The 10,000-nt window shown below is 32.5% G+C and overlaps 1 protein-coding gene across 4 annotated transcripts in view; it reads right to left on the reverse strand.

Moving 5' to 3' along the window:
• The window catches only part of LOC115213094 (copine-8), a 266,723-nt gene that overhangs the window by 127,920 nt on the left and 128,803 nt on the right, over window positions 1–10,000 (reverse strand). For 2 of the 4 annotated variants that reach the window (XM_029782016.2, XM_029782017.2), the window contains exon 6: window positions 2,260–2,330. In XM_029782016.2, the coding sequence (XP_029637876.1) occupies window positions 2,260–2,330 (71 nt within the window). Of the gene's footprint in view, window positions 1–2,259; window positions 2,331–3,853; window positions 3,925–10,000 lie in introns of all 4 variants that reach the window. The other 2 variants (XM_029782015.2, XM_036503850.1) reach the window with 1 other exon arrangement.

Below are 10,000 nucleotides of genomic sequence, written 5' to 3' on the forward strand. Positions count from 1 at the left end.
AGACTGGATGGTCATATATAGAATGCTTTTGACCATGGGTACACTGAAACAGAGCTGACCTGTGAGTAATTAACAACTTATTAACAAATTATGATGATGATAATAATGATGATGATGATGGTGGTGGTGATGGTGATGATGATGACAATGATAATGATGATGTTGATGATGATGATAATGATAATGATGATGGTGTTGATGATATCATCATCACAAAACTGGATCACTAAAATTCACCATAAAAGAATCTTTTTCCTGAATTCTTACCCAAAGATCACCAATACCAATCTCTTAGAAAACTTAGTTTCATTAAATAATTAATTTCAATGAAATAACACTGACTTACAATATCTCTTAGTTTCCCTGTTTTTTATAACATTTCTAAACTCCAGTTTATGCCCGTTGTTTCTGACATTGGTGAAATAAGTCTTCCTAATACTGACTACTATATTCTAATGAGATTGGTGTGTGTGTGAGTATATATTTATATACAGTTGTCTAAAATCCACGAGTAAAAATAAAAAGTAACAGACACTCATACATTTGGTAATAGAGTGGCTATATTATTAATAATATAATATTATATAGCAATTTAGCCGAAAGGAATAGTATAGCCATTTTAATCTTTTTAGCTATTTCTGATGATTACTAGATTTAGATCTTAGTATCTGGCATGAAACCATTTGACAATTTGGCTATCATGAGACAACAATACAATATTATTTAGATAATGATAATGATGATGATGATGATAGTAATATAGCCACTCTATTACCTAATATATGAGTGCCTTTTTTTGTCTGATGCATTTTTAGACAATTATATATATAATGTTGATTGCCTGTTTATGATCTTGCTCTACTATACATATACCAGCTCAATTGATACATTGCTTGTAGCCAATCTTCTTTAGGGAGGCATCACATCCCTGCACTTAAAGCTAGAGTTTAAACACAAATTCAGTCTGAGCACTCATAGTAATGTACCTGTTGTGTCATTTGAAATCTTACTACCCACAACTTATATATAGTAAAAATAAGCTAGACTTGTAAAAAAATAGTGCAAAAAGGGTGGTGAACCTTGCTCAAGCATACACATAGAAAAGTTCTTTGGTTGTATTTATCAGTGAAGTGTTGTAATTAGAATACTACTCAAGACAAAGAATTGCCTTTCAAAATGCTGATCGTTTAATGACCTACTTTCAAATCTACGTTTGCAGAAAGATTTCTTAAAGAGCAACTAGAACTGGACCCCCCCCCCCCCCAAAAAAAAAATCAACTTAACCTTTACAATATCCAAATAATATCATATGATAAATAATTCAGTTATTAAAAAATGTAATTTCCAGAGATGGTCACCACATAGGAATTATAATTAAAAGGTATGGAATAAAAACTGAAACAAATAAGATAGAGGAATAAATAGAAGGGTAAAAACAATCACATTTTCTCTATTAGAATTATTTAATGAGTTGCTTTTCTTTAACACTTAGTATCTATTAATATGGATGAATGGTAATTCCTGATATTCATAAGAGTGATTTACTTAAAATTCACTTTGTCTACTATTTTTTAAACCTTTGTCTTGTTTTATTTCATTTGATTTTTGCTTACATTTTTTAAACTGATATTTCCTTACACACACACACACACACACACACACACATATATGTGCATGTTATGTGTGTGTGTGTGCGTGTGTAAATATATGTAAATATATATAAACATGTGTATACACACTATTATAATTGCCTTATTTGATAATGAAAATACTTTATTTTCTGTGTTATTTTAGTAGTGAGATAATTTTCTTCTTTAAAAAAAAAATCTTTATTTTTTTTTTGTCTTGTTTCTAAAAAAAATCACTTAAATTGTATTGTAAATAGATTAACAAGAAAAGTAATGAAGGAAGAAAATATATCAGAAAAAAAAAGAAAAGCACAAAAAGAAATCATTGAAAAAAAAAATGGAAGAAAGAATAAAGAGACAGAAAAAAGAAAGAGAGAAAGAAAAAGCAGTTTTAGAGGAAATTATGTTGAAATGCAAGAAACACTGGAGTATGAAGTTAGAAGAATTAACTTCAGCAATACAAAGTCATTTATATGGAGAGAACCAAAATAGAACATTGTTGTTTTCCCAAAGTTATTAAATGTTAATAAAAATGGATTCTTTGGTTATTATTATTTCAGTATACATCCATATATAAACATATATATATTTATATTCATATATATATATATATAATTTTTTTTTTACTTACTGCAATCTTTTCACATATCGATTTGCTATCATAATTTCTGCAAGAGTACATTCCAATTTTCCAAGGAAGTCCTGCAATGAAATCAATAAGAAATGACATTGTGAGATTAGTGATCTCAGAAGAAGACTGATGACAAATATGCGACAGCAATTTTTCTGGCATTGTTTAAGAATAGCAAGCAGGATAAATGTCTTTGTAAATTCTGTCACAGCAATGTCCCTTGACTGTGGCATGGCAGTTAGATTGTTAGATTTCTGGTTGCTCAAAATAGGTGCAATCTTAAGAAAGAAGCCAAGAATTTTTACTCCAGTTCTTTAATCTTTCTAAAATAGCACAAACTATTTCTGCTTTAAGATACACATTCTGTTCTTTAAAACAAGAAATATTGCTGGAAGGTCTTTCCAGTCATTACTCATTTTGTAAAGAAACGCTGTATATAAACAGAGTGTATAAATACTGCTCATAAACAATGTGCCTAAACACTTCTTGTTTTATATTCCCCCCCCCCATTGATAACTAATTATTTTACTAACATACTGGCAGCAGCGGTGGTGGTAGCAGCTTTATCTCTTTTCCTTCTTTGCTGAACGCTTTCTTTATGCTAATACTGTTGATGACTCTGGAGACCAATTCTTGCATAAAAGAGTGAATGGCATTGACTGCATGGCAATGTTGGTGGAGGGTGAGGTTGATTTTTTTGAACTTCTCTCTCCTGTTGTTTGACAGGATAACTAATATATACCATTAATTTAATTACTTAACTACACATACATACAGGAAATACATAAATCTAATGGTTAGGTTCAGACTACAAAAACCTCAACATGACATTGACATTTTCTCCTGCTGTAGCAACTGTGCTAGAATTCAGCCAACATAAAGTCATTATTTTGCAACACATATTAGCTTCATTGATATTTGCTATGTCTCTTAGCAACAATTTTCTAATTCTTGGAACCAATCATAATAGTTATTATGAATACCAAATTTTGTATAAGTAAAAATTGGATTGATATTACCCTCTTTGTTTTATTTTGGCCCTATTAGACGGAAAACAAAGGACAGAATTTAGAGCCATTCTAGGCCCTCCTGTACTGATAGGGCTGGATTAAAGTCTAAGCACAGTCCAACAGTGGTTAACCCATGACCTTTCCATTGATTAACTGACAAGTTATTGAGACATAATTGAAATGATTGATTAATAAGCAATTTTTTCCTCCAAACCATCCAATAAGCCAAATTCCACACTTATGATTGATTGATTCTAGTTTCAGCTCACGAGCTGTGGCCATGCTGGGGCACCGCCATTATGTACATATATACATACAAACATACATATCTATATGTACACACACACATGCACATACATACACACAAATAAATACATGTGTGTGTGAGTTTAGAAGGATATATTATATGGGTGGATATTGTGGTAGCTTTCAGCTATGTTCCAGCCAAGCTGGTTGAAAGATCCTGAACAAAGCTGCACAGAAAATCATGCCGGGTTGCTTGTGCAACAGCGCATACTCTATACAGTGGAAACACATGATGATGATGATGATATATATATATATATAATTTTTTTTTTACTTACTGCAATCTTTTCACATATCGATTTGCTATCATAATTTCTGCAAGAGTACATTCCAATTTTCCAAGGAAGTCCTGCAATGAAATCAATAAGAAATGACATTGTGAGATTAGTGATCTCAGAAGAAGACTGATGACAAATATGCGACAGCAATTTTTCTGGCATTGTTTAAGAATAGCAAGCAGGATAAATGTCTTTGTAAATTCTGTCACAGCAATGTCCCTTGACTGTGGCATGGCAGTTAGATTGTTAGATTTCTGGTTGCTCAAAATAGGTGCAATCTTAAGAAAGAAGCCAAGAATTTTTACTCCAGTTCTTTAATCTTTCTAAAATAGCACAAACTATTTCTGCTTTAAGATACACATTCTGTTCTTTAAAACAAGAAATATTGCTGGAAGGTCTTTCCAGTCATTACTCATTTTGTAAAGAAACGCTGTATATAAACAGAGTGTATAAATACTGCTCATAAACAATGTGCCTAAACACTTCTTGTTTTATATTCCCCCCCCCCATTGATAACTAATTATTTTACTAACATACTGGCAGCAGCGGTGGTGGTAGCAGCTTTATCTCTTTTCCTTCTTTGCTGAACGCTTTCTTTATGCTAATACTGTTGATGACTCTGGAGACCAATTCTTGCATAAAAGAGTGAATGGCATTGACTGCATGGCAATGTTGGTGGAGGGTGAGGTTGATTTTTTTGAACTTCTCTCTCCTGTTGTTTGACAGGATAACTAATATATACCATTAATTTAATTACTTAACTACACATACATACAGGAAATACATAAATCTAATGGTTAGGTTCAGACTACAAAAACCTCAACATGACATTGACATTTTCTCCTGCTGTAGCAACTGTGCTAGAATTCAGCCAACATAAAGTCATTATTTTGCAACACATATTAGCTTCATTGATATTTGCTATGTCTCTTAGCAACAATTTTCTAATTCTTGGAACCAATCATAATAGTTATTATGAATACCAAATTTTGTATAAGTAAAAATTGGATTGATATTACCCTCTTTGTTTTATTTTGGCCCTATTAGACGGAAAACAAAGGACAGAATTTAGAGCCATTCTAGGCCCTCCTGTACTGATAGGGCTGGATTAAAGTCTAAGCACAGTCCAACAGTGGTTAACCCATGACCTTTCCATTGATTAACTGACAAGTTATTGAGACATAATTGAAATGATTGATTAATAAGCAATTTTTTCCTCCAAACCATCCAATAAGCCAAATTCCACACTTATGATTGATTGATTCTAGTTTCAGCTCACGAGCTGTGGCCATGCTGGGGCACCGCCATTATGTACATATATACATACAAACATACATATCTATATGTACACACACACATGCACATACATACACACAAATAAATACATGTGTGTGTGAGTTTAGAAGGATATATTATATGGGTGGATATTGTGGTAGCTTTCAGCTATGTTCCAGCCAAGCTGGTTGAAAGATCCTGAACAAAGCTGCACAGAAAATCATGCCGGGTTGCTTGTGCAACAGCGCATACTCTATACAGTGGAAACACATGATGATGATGATGATATATATATATATATATCAGGCATTATATTGTTAAATATGTTTTCCCTTTATTTAAATGACAGGATGGTATTTGAGGGAAATTTGGCTGCTATTTGTGGCAAGTCAAGCAGCCTCATAATTGCTCCTTCATTGGTTTAGCGTAATGCTGCCATGTTGTTTTTTGGATGAATAATATTAAATGACAATGATGATGAACACTCAAAGACTATGGAAGCTTAATGTGGAGAGAATGGACAATGAAAAAATGAATACAAATATGTTAGTGGTCGATTGTTGTTGTCATTAATGGCAGTGGAGTGGTATGACAGTAAGAAGTAAACAATAATAATAATAATAATAATTAGAAGAAGAAGAAGAAGAAGAAGAAGAAGAAAGAAGAAGAAAAACCAGAGGAGAAGGAGGAGAATAATTTATACATATCTAAGAAACATTGTGATAAAGAAAAGAAGTAACCAAACATAGATAGCAACAGGTGGGGAGAGGCAATTTTCCAGATTCATATACAATGCCAAATAGTGGCAGTAACAAAATCAGTAAGAATGGCAGCAGTAGTAGTAGTTGTAGTTGTAGGAGCTATAAGGATGGTAGTGGCAGTGGTAGAGGGGATGAATGATAACAACATATGTAACAACAATAATGATGATGATGCTGCTGCTGATTAGTGACGATGATGTTGGTGATGGTCAAGATGATGATGATGGTGATAGTAATGGTCATAATGATGGTGACATCAATGATGGTGGTGGTGGTGGTAATGATGATAAAAATAATATTTGACTTTTGGCTGATAATGATGATGCTGACAACAACAACAGTAATATGGTAATGGTGATCATAACAGCAAAATCTGTACTAGCAATAATGACGATGACAACGATGACGATGATAGCGGTAGTGGTGGTGTTGATGATGATAATGGTGATGCTGGTGTTGGTGATGATGATGATAATAGTGATGATGGTGGAGACAACAACAAATGATATTGGTGGTGGTGGTGGTGGTAATGATGATGAAAATAATATTAACTTTTGGCAACAGAAACAGCTAATCATGAATTTGTCTTAAGGAAATATATTTTCTTTCCTAAATAGAACCTGGTTATTGTTAATTAGAATTTGATGTAATCTGTAAATATTTAGAATGTAAGATACAAAAATCTACAAATACTTTCTAAAATAATGCAATGACAAGCAACAACAACAACAACAACAAAGTATATGTTAAAATTTAATTAAAGATCCTAATTGAAGTTTATGTAAGGTAAGACCAAAATTAAATTTAGCTTTACAACATGATATAATGTACATTACTGTCCATTGGAAAACATTTTATTCCTTCCAGTAGATTTTTATTTGTCAGATTCTGTTGAATTCTGCTTGTATCACAGCGAGTCATAAATTAATAACGTTTAGTTGTAATGTTGGCTTATAGTATATTGATAGTCTGTTAGTTACATCATCTGAGCAATGTAAAAGCTATCTTGGAAATGATGTTATTGTTAGTAGAGAACCACAGCAGGTTTTGATCAAAGCAGACTTGCAGCACAGATTTCAGCCAATCAAATATTTAGAAGTGACCCAGAAACAAATTAACATAATGATTGGATTTCTTATTACATTTTGTTTGTTTTTTCTTTCTTTTTTTTAGAAGAATTCTTCTATTCTTTTATTCTTTTACTTGTTTCAGTCATTTGATTGCAGCCATACTGCAGTACCACCTTGAAGTGTTTTAGTCAACCAAAGTAACCCCTAGGACTTATTCTGTGTAAGTCTAGTACTTATTCTATCAGTCTCTTTTGCCGAACTGCTATATTACAGGGATGTAAACACGCCAACACTGGTTGTCAAGTGGTGATGGGGGAGACATACACAGGCACAAAACATCATACAGACATATACAAACGCATGCTTGTTTGTGCATAAGCACATTTGTGTGTGCATGTATATAGGATGCAGGCATGGCTGTGTTTACTTCACAATCATGTGATTTCTGGTTCAGTCCCACAACATTGCACCTTGGGCAAATATCTTTTACTATAGCCCCAGACCAGCCAAAACCTGGCGAGTGGATTTGGCAGATGGAAATTGAAAAGCCTATCATATATGTGCGTTGTGTGTGTGTGTGCGCGCGCGTGCGCATGTGTGTGTGTGTGTGTGTGTGTGTGTGTGTGTGTGCACATGTGCTAGCCTCTTTGCTTTGACATCATGTTGCCTAACAGTAGAAGATGGAAAATGAATCAAGAGAACTAGAGTAAAATAAATTTAGTATGATCTGTTGGATGTGTAGTGTTAATTTAAGAGAATAGTTAAATGAAATTAGCAGAAAAGGCAACCATGCTGGATTGGGTATATAATGTAAATAGATGGTACAAACTGGATGGAAAAGATGTTATGTATTGATGAACCTTGTAGCAAAGAAAGACGAAGGAAAACTTGGGAGGGAGTAATCAAATCACTTCTGAGAATGTTGGAGTTCATAAGCAAGATGACACAAGATCGATAAAGATAATACAAAGATCAATGATAAGGTCAATACTAGTCAATACAGATGCTATACTGTAGACCTTACCACCTCATGCCAGTATGGGAAAATAGATTTTAAATGGTGTGATAAGGATGATCATTATGATGACCTAATACTGCTACTGCTCTCAATGATGATGATGATGATGAAACTTGTTATATCAATATTCTATATTGGAATTGGAGTAACACAATTCATTGTCATGGTTACATAAATATTCTGTGTCACATATACACTTACTTCCATGATATACCTCTTGAAACTGATTTCATCCAATCAGTAACAATTATTTTTCATACATAGTATGATGGATACCTTAGCAGTTTGTGTACAGAAAAAAAAAAAAGAAATTTTTTGGGGGCTTATGGCTTAAGCCAAGCTCTTGAATTTCATTGGACTTCATTTATGTGTACATGGTAGAGGCTATGGTTTTTACCTAATTATGTGTACATAGTAGAGACTATGATTTTTACCTAGATGTTGACACTAAAAGGGAACGTTCCTTTTTAATGTCAATATTTGATTAGATGAAAACAAGGTCCAATGAAATTCAAGAGCTCGACTTGAAAAAAAGCTGAAAAACACTGTGATCATTTTATACAAAAACTGGTAAGACAACCACCAAATTATGAAGGAAAAAATGGCTGTCAGTGATTGAACAAAATCAGTGTTGAGCTGTATCATCAAAGTGTGTATGTGACCCAATGCATTGACATTATGAAGGCTGACAACAGTAAGCTATGCTGCAACAGAATCATCCATATTCCATTTTATTTTTTGTCTTTATGTGGGGGAATTGCTCTTATGGATGAATGTCTCTACTGATAAAATAAGAATAAATAATTCAATAGAGAGGGCAAGGGTTACATTTGATTTATTAAATTTATTAACAGAGTATTTACACTATGGTGTTCTTGTTTGTATTAAATGTCAAATATGTCAGTAAAATTGAAACTGGAGCTAAATGAGCAAAGCTAGCTGTAAAACATTTTCTAGAGTTATTTTTATAATTTTATATTATATTTAACCCTTTGGTGACTCTATTTCCAGTGAGTAACTACCCATGAATTTAATTTGATTTTCAATTAATAAAGATTTGGAAAATTTCTGTAACTTTACATCATTAATAAATTATTTGGTTTTTGACCAACTGACATATCGTTCGTTCATGTTATGAGATTTTGATCAAGATTTTAATTTCACTACAAACACTTTGGTATGGGTAGTCTCATGTGGGTTAGTATTTAAATGTTTTATATCTGCTTTCTTGTCAAGGTCTTGGTAGCTGACAGTTGTTCATTTTCTAATAATCTTATGTTTTAATGTTGGCAGAGACTCTTGAGAGATTTTTACTGCTTCATCATTAAAATTTTAAATTTCTTAAATAAACTAATGAAGCAACATAATTTGAACATTTCCTACTTGACAGGAGCAACTTGTAATGTTAAATACACTAGTACAAATGTAATGAGAATAATAGTGTAGAACAATATATATTGGCTTATAAGTTGTATTCTTCTTTCATATAACACAGCACGAACAAGTAAATTAATAAGTTACTCTTGGGGGAAATATAAATATCTTTTGTTCAAAAATACCTTCATTTCAGCAATGTTTTAATTTCCATTTTTTTAAAACTAATTTTCTTAAGATATGCACCAAAGACAAACTGTGATTCTCAAAATTCAATATTTTGTATAGTTCAACCATTATCACAATCAATTTTATGTCTTTCAAGAATTGTATTTTTTTTTTCTACCTGCTAGCACATAGAAAATGATGTTTCTATAATCATTAGACATGAAGGGTGCAACAACAGAGGTTTGTTTATTTCTGATATCATTTTTGAAACTATTCATGTGTTAAGAAAAATATAATTTGCAGTGACTCATTCAAAAATATTTTCTGCACAGTGAAATAATTGGCAAGTTAAAAGAGTAGTGATTCGATTGAAAACACTTTGTGCATAGTCTGAATTTCTCACAAGAAGGTTTTGTTTTATTTTCCATTTGAAGGCATCATTTGATTGCTGCCACTGCCACCGCCATCATCAACATCATCA

The sequence above is a fragment of the Octopus sinensis genome, linkage group LG6 (genome assembly GCF_006345805.1).
Source record: "Octopus sinensis linkage group LG6, ASM634580v1, whole genome shotgun sequence".
Lineage (NCBI taxonomy): Eukaryota > Metazoa > Mollusca > Cephalopoda > Octopoda > Octopodidae > Octopus > Octopus sinensis.